Genomic DNA, 23,755 nt, shown 5'->3' with positions numbered 1-23,755 from the left:
TATAGTCCCCAAGGGTTGTGTCCAGATGAGTCGTAGACCCAGATGTGGGAGAGGATGGAGTGACTGCCTTTGCTAGTTTTAACCCTTGTGGAGATGATAGATGGCACATGAAATGTAGGCAAATGAAAGAACAACTTTGTTACTTAAGGTAGCATGTCAAAAATGGAATAAGGTCCTTTCAATGTTCAAGGCTATACTGGTTTAATGCAATACATTAAGGTAATCCATTGAAAAGACCTGCAAACGCTGTTATTCAGCTCAATTTAGTTAAATTGGAATTAGGTTAACTTGGTCAAGTTAAATTAAGTATCAGATTAACTTAAGAGGTCACATCACAATAGAAATCAAATGTTATCAAAAGATCTCCTCCTGCTGTTTGAGAAAGTCAATTTATCCTGCTTCAGTTTGAGCCATGACCCGACAACCTCAAGCCCCTAAAATCTGATTGTTTCCCCAAGTTCTCAAAAAATTATCATCATCAATATCATAATTTTAGTCTTTTGGACTTGGGTTTTTTCACATTCTGGCTTTGAGCCTGCAGAATTCACATTCTCTTTCTTCTGTAAACAGGAGAGTGAGGGGGAAAAAAAGCCTTTTAAAAAATGAAAGCTGTGATTTTTCTCATAATACACTGATTCCAAAAGATGGAGCTTTAAGAGAAACAATTATTGTGAGAGTTTCCAACACTGCACTTACTGCATATTGCACAGACTAGATGTAATCTTTCTATTTGCTATTTCTTAGGCTTTAAAAACATTTTACAATGTAAACAAAAAAAGAAAACCTCACAAAACCCAACCTTGTGAGCTAGAGATTACAGGCTTGAGCATTTCATGATGGGATTCTTAACTGGTTGCAAGAAGAAAAAGGACAAAGGGAGCAGCATGGTCTTTTGCATACCATTGGTTTTTCTGACTTGACCGCTTTCACTTGGAGGCATTCTTCACGCTTTGAGGTAGTGTTGCTGAGGTCCTTCTGCTCACCAATTGCACCCTGAGTCTGATGGGCTGGTGACCGGGTCTGAGAGTGGCTGCCTGGGTCTCTCGGTGGCGGAGGCCTCGGGTGGATATCTCCCCGCTGCTTCTTGGTGACGTGTGCCTCCGGGCCATGCACGGTCTTCACGTGTTTCCGGAGAGAACTGGGGTCTGTGTAGCGCTTTGTGCAGCCCGGTATCTTGCAAACATATGGTTTCTGCCAAGACAGGAAAAACACTTAAATTAGATTCAATTCCACGTGGGACTCCTGAAGAGCTCCTTGGAGCACAGCTGGTATTACTGTTATATGCTTTCACAGTGAATTTGTTATCTAATTTATGGTCTCTACAGTGACTGCATCTAGTCAAACCTATTAATTAGCTTTCGTTTTGAAGGTGCCCATTAATGCCGCATAGTTTACAGAGAGCAGAGCCTCTCATGATATGAACTGGCACAGTTTTGACTTACTGTAGCAGAAGAGTCAATGGAGCTATGGCAATTTATGAAGAGTGCCCTAATTTTCTACCCTGTCTGTTGCCCTCAGCAGTTTGATACCCTGTTTGTAGTATGCCCAGTAACTACTCCTTGACATCCAGAGGCAAACAACCCCCTTCAAAACATGTTGGGACATTTGTTCAGGCAGGATTATCTGAGGAAGCATTTTTCTCCTGGCTCCTTCAGATCACCAGTATAATATCAAAGCACAGGATACAGTCCTATAAGCATGTTCATGCTGCAGCAATATATGTACTAGTACTATTAGTGCTATTAGCACAACTAATCACTCATTTTTTTTAAAACCCATTTCATTTGTCTGTGAATTTCTCCAGTTCACTAAGCAATGTAGAATAAAGTAAATTTACTGTCTTATAATTTAAGAAAGACTTTGTTCTTGTATTATGAGAGGATTAGAAAGAAGAGTTGAGCCCTTCCTAAACACTTCAATTGCCTCAGGAAACAAAGTATCATTCACTTACTTACTTTTATTACTGAATTGTTTCCAAGGAGCTACTATTTTAAAGTGTTATTTATACTAGCCCTCAAGAAAAGAAGAGACCATCATGCAGAGTTCCTCAAAGGGGTTCTCTGTTTGCTTACACATGGCACTGTGGAGCCTTTGACAAATGTAGCTTCTTCATGGCAGTCTAAGGCGTGAGCCTGCTTCCACTGATGTCAGGGGGGAAAAAACCTCCCATTGACTTGAACACGAGCCAGCAGTGCGCCCAGGTGACCACGAAGGCCAACAGCATCCCGGCTTGTATCAGCAATAGTGTGGCCAGCAGGACTAGGGAGAGATCGTCCCCCTGTACTCAGCACTGGTGAGGCCGCACCTCGAGTACTGTGCTCAGTTTTGGGCCCCTCACTACAAGGAGGACATTGAGGTGCTGCAGCGTGTCCAGAGAAGGGCAACGAAGCTGGTGAAGGGTCTAGAGCACAAGTCTTATGAGGAGTGTCTGAGGGAACTGGGGTTGTTCGGCCTGGAGAAGAGGAGGCTGAGGGGAGACCTCATCCCTCTCTACAGCTTCCTGAAAGGAGGTCGTAGCCAGGTGGGTGTTGGTCTCTTCTCTCAAGTAACAAGAGATAGGATGAGAGGAAATGGCCTCAAGTTGTGCCAGGACAGGTTTAGGTTGGATATTAGGAAAAAATTCTTCACTGAAAGGGTTGTCAAGCATTGGAACTGGCTGCCCAGGGAAGTGGTTGAGTCACCATTCCTGGATGTATTTAAAAGATGCGTAGACATGGTGCTTAGGGACATGGTTTAGTGGTTGGACTGGCAGTGCTAGGTTAATGGTTGGACTTCATGATCTTAAAGGTCTTTTCCAACCAAAACAACTCTATGACTCTATGATTCTATATGGCAACTGCTTTTAAATCTGTCTATAGGTTACCTACTTACAATCAAAATGGCACTGCAAGGAAGTGCTGAATTGGGTCTGCGCTTTCCACAATATTCATGGCACTCCATCAGCACACATTGCCTAAGAATATTAGCCTGTTTCATTGTGAAATAATGATGAATGAATGAAATTTTTCATTTGCCCTTGCTGCTGCACCTACCAGAAATGATGGGTAGGAGAAAATTTTTCTTGGTGACTTACTGGTAGACATGAAATCCTGATCATAAAACATAGGCAGTACAAGTTATGCCTTTGAGAAGATCTTACTCAGCAATCAATCAAATGATTGGTTCAGACAGTGAATGAAAAAAAAGCTCAGTCAGCTATTGGCAAGACTTCAAGAATGTCCTTCTACATCGGTGACAATTCACAAAATTGCTGCTGGTCTTCAGTGCAGTTGTTAGTTGGGCTGCTAAGAGCACACACTGCAGGGATGGGGTGAACTTGAAGATGTGCAATGGTCTCTGCTTCCCTTGTGACTTGAGACGCTGCAGACCAGGGGACAGGAAGTGTCCCAGGAGACTCTGCCCAGCCCTAGTGAATGCCTGCAATAGACCTGACAGACAGCTAGAGAAAGATATAAACCTTGTGGAAATGGATATAGCTACTATGGTTTCCACACCACACAGTCACCATGCTGGTATGTCCTGCCCTTCAGTGCTTCCAGGGTTAGGCTAGACGTGAAGGAGTATAGGGACAGGTCAAGGAGGAGAGAATGGGCTCCAGGATATAAGACTGCGATGATGTACCTCCCTGTGTAACCTGAAATGGGGCAATAAAACAGGGACGAGGCATAAAGATGATGTGATTCCTGAAAGAGGGGGCAGCAGTAAGAGGAGACACACAGTAATACAGAGGTGTCACACTGAGACTTCCAGAGATGGCTGTTATTGCCATAGCAGGTTTGCCTGAGAAACATCAAATTCCCTCCACTGCATCCCTACTCTGTGAGGTCTGTTCAGGATGGAAAGAAAGAGTGAAATAGCCCAGAGAAGAAGGAAAAGGCATAACTCAGAACTTACAGGGCAAACCGTATTTTCCAAACCCTGGAGACTTCTCTGTAGCTGTCAGCAGCAGCCAAAAAGGATGCTGCAAGCTGCCGCGGGAGCCGCCAGGTGTCACCACCGACCCAGGCAAGGGGACAGGCTCAGGCTGGACCAGCCCCTCCAGCTCCGGAGGGAAAAACAATCCTAGCTTTTCAGAAACCAGGATCTGTCCCTGGTCAACGCGCGTCTTTCCATTAGACTCTCTCCTTTAAACCTCTCTTACACTTACTAAAATGACCCACTGCCTCTCTAGATCCATAGAACATGGGAATGATGGTGCTGGTGCTGAGGGTTTCTGTGCCTGTCCTCTGTAATAAATCGCATGACCACGTTGGAAGTCTGTTTGATGATGAATTTTATTATTTTTTTGAAGCTGTGCTTTACTTACCTCATTGGAATGAGTCCTGTTTTGGTGCTTGGCCCTGTCGGACGCATTGGAGAAAGCTTTGTTGCAGCCTTCATGTTCACACACATATGGTTTCTCTCCAGTGTGAGATCTCAAGTGCGTTTTCAAGTTTTCTAGTCTGGAGTAGGCCTTTGTACAACCTTCAAACTGCAGACAAGAAGTAAGTATGGATTAATTTTAACCTTTGGACTTGCAGGAAATGGTAAAAGCTGATCTATAAAAGTTTAGAAACTTTCCAAGCCCTCATAACCTTGCTCAATGTAATTTTGTTCTGATTTGTTGGATTTTAATTTTACCCAGGCAAACCCCATCACAGCTCAAGTTAAAATGCTTCCAGCATTATGTAAATCTTCTCTTACAGGAGAGCACAGAGTTTGCGTACTTTGTCTAAGACAGAAATCCATTGCAAAGTCATTAGGCGGCTGGTGGCCAGCAGTAATACCCAGCTCTGTAAGAGAAAGTGCTTTTAAATAATTAAGCAAACTGAGCCCTGTTTAATAATGGCTTTTGGGGCTTCTTTGCACTTTAAACTTGAGGAAGTGGGCCAAATTATCCAGCGAATCCCCTCTTCTCAAGCTCTTGTCATCTAGGCGAGCTGGATAAGGAAGCAGACATGCTAGTCTCTTCTCCAACAAATGTCTGACAGACAAGATCAGGGAACGCAGCGTCTGCACCGCTCTGTTTCCCGCACAGCCCCAGCTCCCCTGTCTGAGCCTACAGCTCAGCTGCCTTTACTCACAGTGCATTTGTGTGGCTTTTCCCCTGTATGTCTCCTCATGTGGACCACCAGCATATACTGGGCTTTGAATGGTTTCTGCTCCCGGGAACAGTCCAGCCATCGGCACACAAACTCTTTCTTCTCACCATGTATATGGTCATTGTTTATATGCTGTTCAGGTAGAAGAGAAATTACAGCTTAACAGAAATGTAACATCATCATCAGCCTTACTGAACTTTGAATTGGAACGGCACCAGAGGCTCAGGTGTGAACCAGGATCCTGCGGTACTAAAAAAGTAAGAAGATTGTGCTCCAAAGCGATCACTGGGTTCATATTATAGATCTCACTGGAAGTTCGCTAAGGCCCATGAATTTGTTTCTACTGATGTCAACAGGCTTTTGATCATTCCTCAGGGATATGGGTTGTTAAATGGATCCTGGATAATCTCATGCACAGCACCACTTGCATGATTCATATTGAGTAATGCTTTCCTGGACCAGGGAAGCCTTACTTAAATGCCACTCAACACAAACAAGGTTTACAAAATCAGGCCTTTAAAAACACATCCTCCAACCTGAAAAATCAACAGAACTGTTAAATCCCATTTCCACCACAACTTTTACCTCACCATATTTTCTTTCAGTAAATGCACTGGGTTAATGTACATGTTGTGGCAGCAGAACCAAAACCCTACACACTGCAGCAACTAAAAGCTCTGAGCACAGAAGCATCCATCAAGCCAGCTTTTGCCATTGCCAAGTACAGATCTGCCTGAAAGTCTCTGGGAGCGACACCTGCCCCATGCCTGTTGACACACATACATGTCCCTTGCTCTGGTCAGTGTCATCTGCGTGACTGCATCCAGGGACAGGCCGGGGCTATCTACCTTTTACTCTTCCAGAAAAGTAGCTTGCTCTGTTCCCTTCAGTAATATCCAGTTCAGCAGAGCATTTAAATATGGATTTAATTCTCACTGATTGTGCTTCTGAGCAGAAATGGGCAGATGAATCAGGGCCACCCTCAAGTTTGGGTTTGGGTTTTTTTCAAGCTTTAACTGTTTGAATTTTTTACACAGCTTCAGAAAGCAACAAAAGCACCCTACACCTGGACTTTCAAAGGTTTATGAAGGCTGGAATTTCAGCTGGAGCTACCTGACTCATCCTCACGGACTCTTGGAGAAAGCCTGCCTCAGAGACTTCACCATTTCTGTACTTTCTATCACAGGTTGCTAGCTGTGCCACTAGATGGCTGCATTTCTCAGCAAATGCGATTATTTCCATTGAGGTATGAGACAAACTCCTTCCAGAGTTAATAGGGATGAAATCTGTATCTGCTCTGTAAGTAGCTCACAGAAAAAGCCAGCCGTACAGAAACTCAGTAGTTCATACTGGAACACAAAGAAGATAATCCTATCTTTTCTAAAGTCCTGAAAACAATCAGAAAACCAAATAAAATCACTTATGTTCACAATTATGCGGCATCGCCATGGCAAACAGATGTGCGCTGCCCATAAAAGATGACTGATCTTTTTCTCTTTCTGAAACTTTATTGCCATTTCTTAAAAGTTGTGATGGGGCGCAGAGCACATGAACAGAGCAGATGTGCTGGACAACATACAACACATAATCTTGCAGGAGTTCATGTTTCCAGTGCAGATCTCTAGTCTATTCGTACTACACAGGCCTGTACCAAAAGCATACAGATGCCCTGCGCTGTGAAATGGCATCGGAAGAGTACAGTGAGGTTAATGTGCACTCTTCTTTCCTGAAAGAGAAAGAAATAACAGGACCAAACTCAATGCGTTAAAGTAATTCTCGGCCAAGTCTTCCTGTAAACATTACAGACTATGAGTTATTTGGTTAAACCTACACAGTCAAGAGGGAAATGAAAATTGAGTGTGTGGCACAGGTTTTTCCATTTGATACAAAAACTTCAAGGCTGGTTCAATCAGTTCACAACAGCACTTCCCTCTATCTCCTGCTGTGTGGACACTCAGGCACCATGGATGCTCCTTCAGAGAAATTCTCCATAGGACACTGTTTCTCTTTGTCCCTGCAAATGAGCTTGCTCCTTGCTCCAGACCTCTAGCCTTTATCAGTGTGAGCATCCTCTAAAACTGGCCTTTCTCATGGGCATAAAACTCCCTTCCTCACTCCCTCCCCAGCCCAGGCTCACTGCAGCGGCTGACAAAGCTTGCCCAGGAGGGTGACTTGATCATTCACCTCTTTACGTGAGTCCACTGGCTCATCTGTCAAGTACCTTGTGATCACCTTCAGGTCACTGCACTACTGTGCCCCTCCATACTCATCTGCCGTGCCCTCTTATCCTGTCACTCCTTTCCTACTCCCTCTGCTCTTCCTACAATCAAACCTTTCTTTGTGCTGTTTTCCCTCGTTGCTCTGATGCTCCAAGTGGGCTCTGAGAGATCACCTACAAAGCCATCTCATTGTCATTCAACCCCTCTGAGGGCCCTCATCTTCAGGTCAAGCCTAGAAGAAATGAGCCCATGACATCATCTGCTAATCTGGGTAATTTCTTTAGCTCTCAGATGAGCCGCTCAATTGGGTTTTGGAGAGGGGTGATATTTTAGCAGACCTATAAATGCACCTGAATACTGGAAGGCTGGTCTGGAAGAAGACACTTGCTAGACATTAAATTAGCACAAGTCAGAGGCCAACAGCAGAAACCAGCAGTGCTCTCAGGTAAGGAGATTCACAGCATTTACAATCCTAACCACACAGGGTCAGATTCAAATGCCCTCACATGCTCAAGTTATGATTTGAAAACTGATCAGTCATCTGCTATGGACGTGTATGCAGAAATACAAAACACGAACTAAATCTACACTGGGATTTTTTATCGTTATCATTTGGCAGAAACAATGTGCAACATTTACAACGTGTTGAAAGGAAGAGGGAGGTCTCACTGTGTAAACAATGGCAATTGGAAAAGTTCAGAAGTTTGTCAACTCTGGCATTCAGGTTCTTTGACTCAGATAATTACCTTTGGATTTTGCATGGTGTTTTTGGCTCCCTGGTCTCTATTATGAGAGGGAATGAATAGTTTTGAGCTTGTAAAACAAAGAACAGTCAGGAATAAGAGTATTATGCAAAGCAGAAGCTTTGGTACAGTACAATAAGGATTTATAGGGTTTCAATTTATAATCTGTTTGTAACCTTATTACACCCATGAAATGTCACATTCCAGGGACTAGATCAGAAGGATTTTTTTTTTCCTTGTGAAATTGAATTTTGATGCAGTTTCAGGATGTGAAAAGGCTTTTCTGTTAATTTTGTAGGCCCAAACCTGCAAGTTTTACTTACACTGGTAATCCTTATTACAGTAAATAGGCACATGAAAGCCAATGATATTACTCCCTAGTGTCAGGTTTGCTAACATAAGGCTCTGAAGCACCAGCTCTGTATTATTAAGAATTTCCGACCTGAAAAAAAACCAGCCCCCACTAAAAGCTGGGATTCTACTAGCTATCTCCCATTGCACACGGCTCCGAAAAGCTGCTAAACAGGGGTCATTTGCAGAATACCAGTCACTTTCATGCCACTTCAATGCTCATTACCAAACCTCAGTCTGTGCTGGCTCATTTTCTTTTCTTTAAAAAATGTTGCTATTATCATTTGGCTCCAAAACACCCTAAAATGAACAGAGGGAGCTGACCTAAATACTGATTTTGGTCTCAGAAATGCCCTCGCTTTTAAGGAGGGAGCTCTGAGATGGATTTCAATACCAGAGCAAAAAAAAGCCACCAAATTCATTGAAATCAAGGCTGAAGTTGGCCTGTCATCTCTCCTGGGGAAGTTCAAAAAACAGAGGTAACAGGGAGCACAACCTGAAGTGACCTGGAAGCATAAATGCTTACATGGTAAGAAATACTATCAAAGAAGGGAACACCTTACATCATACATGTTCTCATATAATCAGCGCACACCCTATGTGCAACTCCATCTTGTAGGAGATGATGCGAGGTGACACTGGAGGTAGGATCTGCAATAATCTTAGTGTTCCATTTCCATCCTCCACGTGTTTTTTTAGAAGAAAGGAGTATCTGTGCATACCCTAGCTGACTACTTGGTACCCATTAGCTATTCAATACATAAACAAAGGCCAAATGTGCTCTCACAGTAGTCAAACAGCAGGAGGAAAGCTTCTTCATGCCAGTGGAATGAGTTAGAAGCAACAGGAAAAAGAATGATTGTCACCTGCAACTGAGACTGCATCTGAAAGCAAAGTGTTATTTGGGGGATAAAGCAGAAAACATTTGGAAAATCTCCTGATTCTGTTTTCTAACCTAGCCACACTGCCCTAGCGTATGCTAGGAGAAAACTGGGAAGAGACCAGAGTGTGTCAAGTTAGTGGCACAGCGGAAGGCATATCACCATTGCCAAAAACTGGTTTAATTTCAATTATACGATAACAATTTCAGACTTTTATCTTATCGCAGTTATTTCCCTATATTTTAAAAATTTAAAAAGTAGGTGCTAAATAACTTCTCACTAAATCTCACTACTGACATCAAGCACAGGCAGCATTTAAGCCACCCTCTAGCACAAATCTCCCCCTGGACTGTGCTGCCACAGAAAGTCCCTCAAAACAGCAGAGCCGCTGCATTTGCTGTGTAGGAGATGACGCATGAATGGCGAAGAGGCATCGCAGTGGAACGGCTAATAGACGCAGCTCATCCCGCAGCTGCATGAGGGAGTCGCGGAGCCTACGGGCTGCAGAAAGGACACGTGCAGAGATTGTGTCCGGCAGTAACAGACTGGATAGCTCTGAGGCTGGTTTGGAAGGGGATTAGCTGTCCCTGACCTGTAAGTCCTGCAGGGAACACTCCTATTTGCATAGGGGATGTAGATTTGCCCTTAAGCCCACATACAGTTAAGAAAGAGGAGCAGGGTTTCTGCTCATCGGGCCCATCCCTTGCTGTGGCAAGCCCTGCTACACATAATCCCAGTCACGAACAGAGCAAGCTTCATCTTCTAAATACATTGGTGATCTGCTCCCTCTGCTCCCTGTGGAATGCTCTTCTAGGAACTCACTCCTCTGCTGGTTAGCAACTAATTTCTAGCTTCGATTTATTCACAGCCAATTTATACTCATTTGTTCTTGTGCCAACACTATCCTTTAGCTTAAACAGCTCTCCGCCCCTGCACGGTGTTTCTTTCCCTCCCTTCCCCACCCCAGCAAACTGACAGCACTCTCCTCTCTGCCTTCATTTGCTGGATTAAAGAGCTGGTTCCTTCTGGTCTTCTCTAGGATGACCAAGTCCTCATTCCCCCTCTTACCCTGCTTTGGCTTGAGGTGTGGAAGTCCCTGTGTCTTGCCTGTCATTTTGTTCCCAGGTTCCTCATTGCCACTTCCAGGACTGTGTTAGTCCATCTCTCCTCAGTGCTCCTCTCAGCCCTACTCTTCATCTGCTCTAGTATGACTTCAGCCTTCTCAGCCAGAATAGTGTGAAGTATACAAGAGCTCACCAGACTTGACGTAACAGAATTCAAACTTCTCTGACCTAGCTTAGTTGTCAGTACAGATCTCTCCTTCACTTTGGACTTGAGACCATTACCAAAGCATCCGAGTATCTCACAGCTTGTGAACGTACCCCTCCTAACAACAAACCTTGGGAAATAGTATTTACTGCTATGGCCACAGTAGAATCCAAGATTTAAGGACCAGGAAAGCTAAAGCCTACATACACAGAAGTATTTAGGTCTCTGATTCCCACTGAAAGTAGTCACTTGTTCATGAATGATGTGCATACTTTTGAGGTTCTTGACCCACACGGTTTCCTGAGGCATCTGAATGATTGTATGAAGAATATCAGCATTCAGCAAAGTGACAGGGCAGCACTTAAGCAAGTAGCCATGCCTGCCTGCTCCCCAGGGATGCAATCCATGGCTCATCACTGCTCCTCACTACCATTTTAGGTAGTCAGGCAACTAAGAGATGACATCACGCAAGCCTCCCTACCATCTCATTAACATCTTGATAAAGATTAACTCCATGATCCACGACAAGATGGACAGACAAAAGCTTTGTAGAGAAGACAGGGTATAAAGGAGGCCCTGGTGAGGCAGGAAATGTCCTGTGACAATAGAAATCCTGTTGTGAGGAGGAAAACCCTGCATCTCCATGGAGGGAAGTCTCCAGCAGACTTTTCGGACACTTTCCCATCACTGCAATCGAGTCTCTCTAACCTCTGTGACTGTTAGAATAATGCATGCATTTTAATTTCCTCTTATCTCTGGGAAAATAGGTATGGGTCCCTTCTGTCCTTTCCCTACTGAAGATCATTTGCAGGCACAACAGGCTAAACAACCACAAGAGACGAATGTCTCCTCCCTGCTGCATAAGTCAAGAGTACGCTTTTGACCTCATGTCCTTAGGGTGGCATAAGTACTTAAGCCATTTTTAGTTCCTGAGACGGAAGAAGCACTTAAGCTGCTTTACACCTTTATGGTGGCATAAATGCTTAAGCCGCTTGCAGTTCCTAAAGCCAAGTCAAAGTTCTAGCTATACATGAAGAACTCTGCATTTCTGCATAGGCACATGCCTGTGGAGAAGCTCAGATAACTATCTCCACTCCTGCTTCCTTTCCTTTGGATGCATTTATTGTTATTCTTTTACAGTTCTAGAGGCTGTCTTGCATACTTTATGGAAGATTTAAGAAATGCTGTTGTGACAGATCTCTGCTAACGCTGATTAGCAACACGACAATTTATACAATCCGCTGATCTGGCCCAAAGCAGGTCAGCACCTCGACAGTCTTGACACCTTTGCTGAAATGGAATACCCACAGTTAAAATCAGCTGGATCTTAAAAGCACTGCACGGCATTTCCTCTGTGTATAATGAACGCACTAAATACTCTGTCTGCACACTGCACTCCTCACCCTTCAGTGTTTGATCTTGTAATTCAATCACAATACTTAATTTTCAAAGTTTTCCACTATCAACAAATGAAGCCCCCCCGCTCCCCCTAGATTTGGTCATGATTGTAACCCTAAATGAGTACTAGTGGCATACAACATTTCAGTCATCAGATATTTTGGGGTTACATGTGAGAAAGAGGAGTGTGACTTTTTTAACAGTATTAAAAAAAAATAGGTACCACAAATGTTTATAACTCCCATGTGACTAAAGAAGTTTTACTCACTAAGAAAAAACCCAAATCACCAAATAAAGAAAGTTTCAGTCAAAAGCATGGTTATTTCAGAAAGGACTGAAATATGTGGAAAATAGGAAATATAACTTATGCTATTTTACAAACAATATATGAACTCTGTGTACATGACTGTTAATACTTAATTGTAAGAAAAAAGAATTAGACTTCAGTCAGCATTTCAGCTGAATGCATGCTTGAAGCTCATTTATTACTGTGCCGCTCTGGATTACCATCTCTGTCCCTTGACAACTGGCAATAGCAGTCAATGAAAAAAGGGAGGGATCAAAATTAGAAGCCCAAGTCAACTGAAAAATAATGATGATTTATAACTTGAGACAGCCCACAGAAGTAGATGGACGAGGACGACAGGCATAGAAGAAGGGCAGCATGGAAACCAATGCTGGAAGAGAGGATGGAAACAGTAAGAAAGGAGGAAAGTGGCAGGAGGGTGTGGGAATCACATCATGTTCTGGCCGCGCTGACACTGCGTGGTTGTGCCCCGTAACAGCTCATCACCTTTTCTTAGCAAGATGTTGCTGTACTTACACCACCATTGCTTCAGTAGCTCATAAACTGCTTATTCACCTGCCTCGGTCCAAAGGGCTTGGGCTAATCTGGCTGTTTTGACTCCAGCGTCTGAGGGAGCGTTCCCATGGGAAGGGCAGACTGCGTGGAACCCCAGAGATGTTGCAGCAAACGGTTGGGACCAACAGCTGTCTTGGGCCAGCACAGCTGCCACTGGAAGAAGACTGGGTTTACAGCCATATTTAAAAATGTATTAAAGATCTGGGGTCAGTGGAATACATGGAAAGAGACTGTTCTTGTCTCATGGCGCATACAAATTTGGAAGCAGGGAATGCAAAAAGACCGAGAGCAGTCAATCTAATAATAATTAATGAACATTTGCATTTTGTGGAGTTTACTATAAGCCCGAACAGGAGTCATCTTTTTGACCCAAAAGCTGTTTAACCAAGCTATTGTGAATCAAATGATTTTTTTATGTATGGGCTTGGAGAAGTCTTGTTCTCTAAACGTGCAACTGTATTACTAATAAATAGGAATATGCTAATTCAAAGGACACAACCCAGCAGGACTGTTTTCTTCTCACCTCCCCGTTTCAGCTGAAAATATAGGTCTGATTATTTTTTTTTCATCTCTCTGCACTAACAGCAGCAATAAAAGTTCTCAATCCCCAAGTTAAAAAAAAGCTGTTTTCTTTCTGCTTCTCCTTTTGTTCTCTTGCAATAAATTCTGTAGTTGTCTTTGTTGCCTATCAATAGGTTAAACATATCCAACTTGTATGTTTAAATGCTAAAGACAGAGAAGTCCCCAAGGATACGTCAATCGTTGGCTCTTGTACAAAGAAAATACTGTATTTTGCTCAGAAGAGCTTTCTGCGGCAATTTAAACACAGTGAGACAGACACAATATCCTGGAGAGAGGAAAACCTGCCTTATTACATTCCTGACCCAAGAGAAAGGATCTGCCCTTAGGACATAAAGAGAATCAGTGGGGGAAAAAAAGAGAAAAGTTATCTAATCCTAAAAATAAAGACAGCGGTTCATAATACAGCATGACCTTCTTTTAATCTCTGATATAGTAGTTATACAGTATGGATATGATATAATACCAACAGGGCAAACACAGCTTGCTCGTCAGGCTGGGAACCGACTCCCTCAGCCTGTATCTATGATTCTAGGCTTTGGACAGCTTTTTGGTAGGCTTTGGGATATTCTGTAAGGCAATGGAACTTAGGGGATATTGCAGGGATTCTTTCCCAATAAGATCACATCTTGTTCTTGTTTCATTTAATATACATATATTCACGTATACAGTACAGTTAAGTCTGTTAGCAGCAAAATGCAGCTCCATCAAGGGCAATGTTTTACAGCTCTCCCTTGATTTCCTGTGTAAGAGCATGCAGCTATAAAGCAATGGGCAGAAATTGCATCTTTATTTCCTAAACCTAAAAATTTAATAAATGACTTTCTGCCAGAACATCAACATAAATGTTGTGGACGTTAATCATTCCACTTTTACAATGGTAGGAAAGATGCTCTGATGACTCTCAGCTTTGTTTCTTCTCTGATGTTCCGCTCCATAACTGTCTAAAATCAAGTGCCGTCTCTTTCCTGAAGGTTGGATTCTTGTATTACTAGCTGGGAGGTTAATAAGTAAAGCTGGTATTTTACAGGAATTCTAGCTTTCTTTACTCTTTTTTTTTTTTCCAAATGTATGGAAATAATTTTTCAGTGAGTGTTGCTGTGATAACTGGGCTTTGCCAGTTCCACCAGCACTGATGCTCTGTATTGCATTTGCCTTTGTTCAAGCAAGGTATCACTGCTTCAATATTTTGTGATGCTACCAAAAAAAGAAAGCTCAACCTCTCTCTGCAACCACCTGAACCTGTGACCTGCCCAAGGACAGGGCTAATTGCATGTGTGAGGGACCTGCAGCAGAGAAGTGAAGGAACTGAAAGTGGAAACCACAAACCAGGTGCTCAAGTCAACTGTTCTCAAGCAGGGATGTTTTGGTTGTCTCTGCCCTCCAAGGGTATGCTCTGCTCTCCTGAGAATTGCTGAAGCAGGGAAAGATGCAACAGGGTGACCGTGAGGATGACTAAGTTCTTGGGGCACTGGGATGAAGGAGCCTGTAGGGAAGAAGTGCCCCCTCACCGCTCCTGAAAGAGTACAAGGGGCCAACTGCGAGCTGACCACTCCTGGCATTTCTCCCAACGACCTTCTCCTACCTGTCTGCTGTCTGCACTGCTTCCCTGCTCTGGCCGTCCTCCCGCTTGCCTCTGCCGCAGTGCACTCCTTGCACAACTCCTGCAGTTTGTACTACACGCTCCACATGGCTGCATGGATGCTGGTAAACTCTCCTCCAATTTCACTCCAGCAGCTTTCTTGGTGCGAACCGTGCATGTTTGGACGCACAGTTTGAGAGCTGTGCTGACCATGTAACTGCTATGCTAACAGCAAGAAAGCCTTTTGCTGGAGGGTAATCCCTTTTGGAAAAGGCAACCTGACAGGTAGGACCCTATTACACCTTTCACCTTCACCAAGACTTTAGCAGTGCACAGAAATCACTTTAAGAAAAATAATCTTACATATCCATGTTTGGCTTACTTTTGTGTTTTTTATGTTCTTCACATTTAGGTCCCCAAATTATACCCACATTTTACCTGTTTTCTGTGGAAAGGTCACATGAGAAAAATCTGGGCTAATTGTGTGCCTGCAGCGTAAACCAAGAGATCGAAAGAGACTAGCAAGGAGAAAAGCAGAGGGAGAAAGAAGCCAGGCAAAGTGTGCACCAGTGATGGAGAATTCAAACTTGGCGCTAAAGGCCAGGGCTGGAAGAAGAGACTGAACAAAGGCCGCTGGCTGAAGGGTTTAGGTCCCGCTGCTGACTGATGAAACTGTGATGTTGGCCTTTACGATGCAATAGTGACTGAAGGTGGTCCTCTCCCAAATCGCATACCCTAGCCCTGCACTGATGATCGTCAGCCTGTTTGGCCGGCTCTCCTTCCTTCCTTCTCCATCACGCATGCACACAAGCTCTCCCCGCAGGCCTTCTGAGAGCTGGCTACAGGCAGCAGTGCTACAGCTTGGGATGCAGGAAGGATTCCTCCCTTCGGGAAACAGCTCTACGGCATGACTGCAAGGAGGTGCAATGCCTGTTTCTGCCATAAGCTCACAAGAGAGGCGATCCTCATTGCAAAGAGCTCCACGTTCCCTGCAAATCTGTTACACATTCCTCTCTCAACCTAGTCAAAATAGTAGTGCGCAAACAAGGGCAGAGGTTTTCCTACAGTTGGATGGGGAAGAGGGTAAAGACTGGCCTGAAACCAAACATCTGCCCTTCACTAGGTCTGAGATTACCAGTGCATGTTGCCTAGAAAATGCACTGTTTGACACCTTCTAGGAGTGACTGAATATGGAAGGAGAGAAAACCACCTGAGGCTCAACTTCAGAATTTTCTGCTTCATGATCTTTGCATGTAGGGATAAAAATTGATTTTACATGCAACTGCTACAGAATTTCTAGGAAAACCAAATTTAAACCCATTAAAACTCCCCCACAGGCAGTACCCAATGCGAGCAATGGCTGACTTCCATCTTTACAAATCTGAACTCACAGCTGTGTACAATCTTTAACAAAAACATACGTGAAAAACAGGCCTTACCTTAAAAAAAAGCCCCAAAACCTGAACATCCCGACACTATAGCACTGCTACAGATGTTAGCGTAACACACTTAAAAGCATATATTCTATTCCTGGATTTTTCTCACCGGCAAAAAAAGACCACAAAAGACTCCTGCCAGCACACTTGAGAAGGAAGTCATCATAAAGAGGCATTACTATAAGGCATTTCATCTTATTTGCAAATAGTATGAAGAATGAAAATACCGTCCTGGTTTTGTAAGAAGCACACACGAGGCAGAAGAACTAAATACTTCGGATGTTTTCCCACATTGCTGCAGAAGACAAAAATCTATAGGCCTCCTTCCTGCCACCATAACTCATCCGACTTCAATGGAAATCAGCACCTGGTGTATATATTAAACCTGAAATTAACTATTCTCCCCCCATATTGTTTGGCTTTGATAAATTCCAGCCATTGCTCCTAGATGAGACGCACAGATCTTGATTCTGCTCACTGCTCTGCTTGCACAGGCTCCTGTGGCAGCCCGGAGCCCATTAAATTTGACTGGGTCCAAACACATGGAGCTCTCTGCAGGAGCGGGGCTTTAGCAGCTCTTATAGTTAGTTATTGAGCCGTGGGTTCAAACCATGCTCAAAGTAATAATATTTTCCTTTAAAATAGGACATGTTCACAAGAAAATAAAATGGGAAGAGATTTCTCATCTTCATACTCCACAACATAGACCAGATTGGTGGAGCCAAGAAATAAATGCTCAACAGTAAGCATGCCTTGAGCCAAAAAAAAAAGGAAGTAAAAAAGTACCCAGCAAAATATCCCAACAACTGTGGTGCACCAAATGAATATATAAAGCCAGAGCTGTTTTATAAAAATTGTATGGTTTTAATGACAAAAATCTGTCAAAATTTACACGGCCTTTCAGTGCACGAGTTTGGAAGTAGACTGCAAGCAGGTTAGTACCAGCAGGCTCTTTGAGTTAAAATGTAACCATATATTACAGCAGCTTTATATCATTTTATATTAGCAGAGACAAATCACTTAATCCCATGAGCCAACTTATAAACATATGAAAGGCTATAGCAAGGTAGAACAAGGAAAAACTAAAAAGTACTCTTTGAATAAGATTTTGAAGTCTTCCAAACTCACAGACCAATACAATGGGCCATCTATCTAAACAGAAGGATTAGCAAAGTACCTGATCCTTTACAAAAAAGTTAAACCGTTGCCGCCTTTTACTGAAAATCCTATGCTCCTAATGAGGCGAAATAGCAAGGTAAAGGTCAGACAATTAAACGGGATCTGCTCTCTGGAGTGTATTAAACATATGGACAGTAACACCAAGTATGTAGACAGGACTTGCTAAACAGTATGCACTTCATTTAGTTCAACCTTGGACCAGATTTTGTAAAACTGTGCACTTTCTTCTGGTTTTAGTACTTTTTTAATGATTACAGCACAGCTAACGTTGATACACTTAAAATGAAAGAAAAGATATTCCCTCAGCAGGATCTTCCTGTGCAAATCAATCAGTAAGTCTTTTTAATTTTTTAAAAGAGAGTCCTATGCTTACCACATGGACACATACAAATTGTCCGGATCATAAAAATACCAGTGCTTTATCTGCAGAAAGAGACTGTTGAATAGAAGGATTTTTTTCAATAAATGCACTTAGTGTCTCCTCACACATAATCTACGAAAGCTGCAGTTCAGATTAGGAGATAACGTCTGATCCACTTCTTAGAATGAAACGCACAGAAAACCCTAAGAAAGTCAGGAATGTAGCAACTTAACAACACACAACACTTTTCACAGAACCAAAGAAAACTGATGGCAGTGATAAGCATTACCAAAATCTTTACTAGACGATGTATGTTTTAACATTTGTTTAATCACAGAGGAGATCCTGGTAGAATTAATACAACATTGGTGGGTGACAGAAGCAGTGGTGTGTTGAAGCCATGACATCACGACTGAACTGGGGAAGATATTTCGGGCACTTCCTTCCTAACATCTCTAAGACACATTTCTAACAAGCTTCAGCACATGCAACAGTTTATTGCTCCTCTGAGACCTCCCTCGGCTTTTTTCCACTGGACATGCATTTAGAATTTATGTTTCACATCTGCGCTAGGCTTGGTCATCCCAACCACATCCTAGAGCAAAGTCGGGGTTAGCAAAAGCCTGTCACGTGTTAGAAGTTAGTCACTCTTGTTGCTCCAGGGAGCAGCAGCAGAGATATACCTTCTTTCATCTCTCTCTTGCCACGGGTTAACATTTTCTATTCTCTCGTATGTACCACAGACAGTCTTGTGTTGTAGCTAGACTACAGACTTGTTTGAGCTGTTGGAATGAAAACTGTACAGGATCTCTTAGTAGTACATGAGGGTATCACCTAAGGCACTTAGAAAAGAGCCAAGGCCAATTTCTTTTCTGCCCTGCATTCTGCACACTAACTTTAATTGACTTGCAGTGAACTTACAGGTGATTCTGGTAACTACAAAACAATCCTAAATAGTCTGGTTTAACTCAAAGATTCATCTGTTCTCCTATATACCATTGTGGCACCATCTGAACGGCCCAGACTTGCACTGTCGGTCAGCCCCAGAAGTCTGCAGGAGTAAACCAAAGGGCAGTCCTGTATCTCTCTAACTCTCCCTCATCCAAAAACTATCAGAGCTGGAGCCTGGCGCCTACAGAATGCGATATAAAACACGCTTCTTTGTTCAGGCTTTTTTTACTAACCGTAAGTGTCGGAATCCCCTTGGCAATTAATTTCCTGGCTGGTAATCCCTTGGCTCTGATCCACGCGGAGAAAGTGGCAGCACTGGAGGGAGGTGTGCAAGGCACATGCTCCGGCTTTAGAAAATGAAGTAGTCTCTTGATTTAAATGACAGTGGCCAAGCCTGAAAACTTCTGTTTGCCCCCACATAATGAAGTAAGCTACGCTCACTGTTAAACACTCTTTAAGCCTAATTTATTGTGGCAAATGGTCAAATACTGCAGTTAGGGTTTACTTGATTATCTGTGATAAAATTGGAAATGGTTTAGGAACAAGAAAGATATGCAAAAACTACTCCAACGGTAGCAAGATACAGAAATATACACTGTATGATAATTAGCACTGATAACACTTTAAAGGATAAAGCCTTAATTTTACTAACTTTAAGAAAAATTACACTAACAAAAAAAAATCACATACCCACAGTGTATTAATTTTCTATATTCTCAGCTCTCGTACAGGGGTACAAAACTCTTTTAGTAATCCTGCCTAGTGCCGGTAACTGGCAAAACAATCTACAATGCACAGCCCAGAGCTACAGGAATGCCCCTCCCTAACAGCCAGGCCAGGTGGGCTTGATCAGTCTTGACATATATATTGTTTAAATCTTCTCAGACAAAAGGACAGAGAAGCTGTGTGGGCATAATCCCTATAAGTGGCCAAACTCTGGAAGACATTTTGACTAAGTTTCCTTTAGTTTTAGACAAAGGCTCTCCCAGGAGAAAGAAAGTTGGTACCGTGCTCACATGTACTGTGAAGAGAACAGTGAGATATTATCTTTTTAATTAACGCAGCCTAAAGTGATGCAGTCTTAACTGAAGCACTCCAATCCCGGATGCTTCAAATTAGGAAGCATTAGAACTAAATAAATACAGGAAACCCAATTGTCCTTTGCACTCCGGAATGCTAAAAATACCCTACAAAACCGTATTGGATCTCCCAGGATGCATCCCCTTTCCACATCATCCTGACATGGAGGGCCTATCCATAGGCATACCTTAAACAATGATCATAAATAAAACCAGAGGCAAGGGAAGAACGGAAGGAAAAAAGGACAGTAGTAATTTTAGGTACGAATACTTGTGGAGCAAGCTCTTGCCCTCACTGAAAACACTCTGAGAAAGGTTCCTGAATTCAAGGGGTGTTGCCCTCATCGGGCAGAAATCACTGCAGGGGTAAGGTGCTAACTAGAAGCAAAGCTATGCTGTGCTTCTCTCTGAAAATTTAGTGAGTTCCTACCTGCCACTGTGCTGCTGCTGTTCTTTCTTTTAGTGCTTTCTTGACACATGTAGGAGAGGATAAAAGCCTAATGGGTGCGAGTGTCAGCACAATATAAATTACTGCAAGGAAAAACTTGATGCATGGGTTGGGATCTGAAAGAGGAATGTCCACCATTGTTTGTGATTATGGATCACATCACAATCTAATAGCAATTTTTATTTAATCAATAATTTCCATGCTGAACAGACAGCCCTGTTACAGAGAATCGACAAGCAGGTACTGATAGCGACAAGGCTTGTTATTAATCTTTACCCTGCCAAGATATCAACCAAACTACTGTAAAAAAGCACCACCAAGATGGATTTAGAGTAGATCTTTCTTCTTCTTTCTTTTCTTCTTCTTTCTCCTTCTCTTTTTCTCTCTCTCTTTCTTTCTCCCTTCCTTTGCCTTTCTTTTCTTTTTAGCTACACAGGCACATTACTGTTTTTCCTTTCCAGGTATGTAATGTTTCATACACTTTATATTCTAAGTTTATTTGAAAAACCTGGGGCTTGAATTACACAAAAAGGCAATTCATATTAAGCAATTTCAGAAATCAGTGGGACCTAGCCCAGTGCTCAGTGTTAGCCATTATAGGCTAATAAATCATACTTTCTCTTTGAGATGTCAATCGCCAAAGTGCTTTGTAAAAATGTTGGCATCTGTAATTCAGCGAAGCCTTTTCATCTTGAAATAAGATGCTCCAGACTGATAACAAGAATAATCCTCTCTTGATCAAAAAAAAATCTGCATTTTACCAATTAAAGCTGCTGCCAGAAGCCAAACGGAGCAGCGCTGAGACTCCACTGTAGTTTATCTCTGCTAAACACAAGGAGGGATACAGTTAGAGCTTTGTTTCATTTTCAGCTTGACTACTTTATCTCATGGAGAACTGCAGCATCTCAGCCCTGCGATACACGTAAGAATGGTATATGCAGACCTCATACCTACAGTGCAAGCCACCAGAGGACCCACTCCTGACAAAACCACCACCCATTCATTTTATAGATTAGGCACCCGACACCTTGAAGAAAAGTCATGCTCACACAAAAGTTTAAGCACTGGAAAACACTAAATTTGTTTCACTACGATTAAAAGGCTCATCTGCTTCTTTTTTTTCTTTCTATTAAGAGGTTACACAAAAAAAAAAGAAGACTGCAAAAATGAATCTGTGCAGCCCAGCCCTCTCAAAACCAAATGCAGAAGCTGCACTTGTGCCTGTATTTAGCTTGCCTGTCCCTGCCTCTGTTCGTGCATGCTGATCTGCCACTTCTGTCTGAGAAAAAGCACTTCCACACGCAATAGCTGGGCCAGCACTCAGATTTCTATTCTTCCAGGCATCGCGTTTCTATGGGCAAACCTTTTGAGTACGATATGGGCGGCTACGAGGGAGAAGACGGCACTTGTGACAAAGATAGGAAGGTGGGCTGCACTATGGATAAAATCCTCTTCACTGGGAGGCAACAAAAGCAGCGCAGACATGCCACACCGAGCAGGGGACTCCAGGAGGTTCGAGGCAGATCTTCCCCTGGTTCACCGTAATAACCCAGGCTACATAACAGCAAATCACTTAGTCAGCAGTAGCGAGGCAGGAAAAAAGCTGCACAGAAACCGCAGCTCTGTCCAGGCAAATCCGCTTTGTCCTGGCAAAAGCAGCAAGCAGGGAGTTCCCTCTTCTCTCTTCTCCACGATGTGCCTACAAGAGTCAGGAGCCGAAGAGCCAACTCAGTCTGCAGCTTTACTCTTGCCTACTCGTTCGTCACTCAGTCAGCACGGGCTCCCCTAGGACTTGGCTGGCAGCTTCTTATCCTACACTTCTCCCCAAAACTGGAAGTCACCTATGAAATATCACTAACCTGGAAGAGTCCAGTAGCTGAACTTTCAGGCAAAATAAACATTTCAAATAAGTACGTATATCCACAAACCACCTCACCAGTGCTTTGTGATTAAAAGCGTGGCCAGAGACCAAACCCTGCTCCCTGCCACACACAGCCCTTTCCACTCAAGTGCCCACTTGTTCCAATTTCAGTCTAAATGGCTAGAGTAACTTCTCAGGGCATAGGAAAAACACTGTTCATCCCTACCCACAGCAGTGAGAAAGAAGTGCTATTGAAATGGCATGTCATAGTTTAGCAACCTCTTTCAGGGACACCAATTCAAAGACAATGACTTTGGCAACTCATATGAACAGCAGCCATAGGAGCATCAGACTAACAACAAGTTTTCCTAATGCTGTGAAAGAAATGTTAATTACAGAGGAATTAAAATTAAAAAATGATTACATTTCTCTCTCTAAATCCCCTCTTAATACTTCACAGATTAGGCTGGATTTATTTTTTTGTAAACCTTTTTCTCTATCAAAAAAGAAATCCCCACTTTTTTTTTTTTCCCCCTCCCCTTCTCCTCTGTGATTCATCAAAAGCCAGACTCTAGGTAGGGGAACTGCCAATGTGCTTGTGCAGAGGAGTGCTTAAGAGGACTTGAGCCAAAGCACAGCTAGCCTTTGGGTCAAGCCCAGAGTGAATGAGATCTCTTCGCAAGGCAGCACTGCTGACTTTAACACTGCTGGAAGGCAGAGGGCATCAGGGTGGCTGGCGCTGAACAAGGATATACTGGGAAGGCAAACAGGGGCCGTGCCAGACCCCGAGGGCCACTGAGGCTACAGAACAGCAGTGAGGTCCGTCTGTGGTTACTTAACCTTAAAACCCGACAGCGCTTACATGGTTACCTTTGATGGGGGGGTTAAAGACATGCTTCATTTAAACAAGTCTGCATTGGGTACCCATATGGAAACAAACAGAAAACGAACATGCGCTTAGGGGCACGGATCTGCTCACTAGCTTTCCTATGCCATTTAATGAATTGCTGGCCTACAAATGATGCTACCATTCTGGCACGGTTTAAAACTATGGGCTCAGCAGCCTATAATCCAGCACGATAAGGTGGTGCCATAATTATAACTCAGCCTTTAAACAGGCAGCGAGGAGAGGATTTCAAAATCTAAAAACTTCTGGATGGACATTTGTTATGACTATTTGCTATAATCTGTCCTCCTTCTCTCTCCTCCCCCTTGTTCTGTCACAGCTATGAAGATCAAATATACTGAGGGGATGCACAAACTGGGAAAAAACCTTTCCATGGCACTTGCTTGCCTCTAAAACAACTCCCTGCCTTATCCATGTTGTCCCAAGCCCTGGGCTTGTCTCACATGAAGAATGGTTTCTTTTGTCCACAGCGTTGCTTCTCCAAATATGTATTAGGGTCCAGACACCACTGAGTAAAAAATAAAATAAGATGAAATAGAATAAAGCCACCAACAAAACCCCCTTTGCT

At 43.1% G+C, this 23,755-nt stretch overlaps 1 protein-coding gene across 3 annotated transcripts in view; it reads right to left on the bottom strand.

Moving 5' to 3' along the window:
• Positions 1-23,755, bottom strand: part of GLI3 (GLI family zinc finger 3) — a 214,166-nt gene that overhangs the window by 6,143 nt on the left and 184,268 nt on the right. For all 3 annotated transcript variants that reach the window (XM_075745325.1, XM_075745327.1, XM_075745326.1), the window contains exons 11-13: positions 5,064-5,213; positions 4,307-4,471; positions 901-1,191 (exon numbers count right to left, since the gene is read on the bottom strand). In XM_075745325.1, the coding sequence (XP_075601440.1) occupies positions 901-1,191; positions 4,307-4,471; positions 5,064-5,213 (606 nt within the window). The remainder of the gene's footprint in view (positions 1-900; positions 1,192-4,306; positions 4,472-5,063; positions 5,214-23,755) is intronic.

Source organism: Balearica regulorum, chromosome 2 (genome assembly GCF_011004875.1).
Source record: "Balearica regulorum gibbericeps isolate bBalReg1 chromosome 2, bBalReg1.pri, whole genome shotgun sequence".
In the NCBI taxonomy this organism is placed as follows: Eukaryota; Metazoa; Chordata; class Aves; order Gruiformes; family Gruidae; genus Balearica; species Balearica regulorum.
Note: the sequence above shows the minus strand (reverse complement) of the source record. Positions and strands in the feature narration are given on the sequence as shown.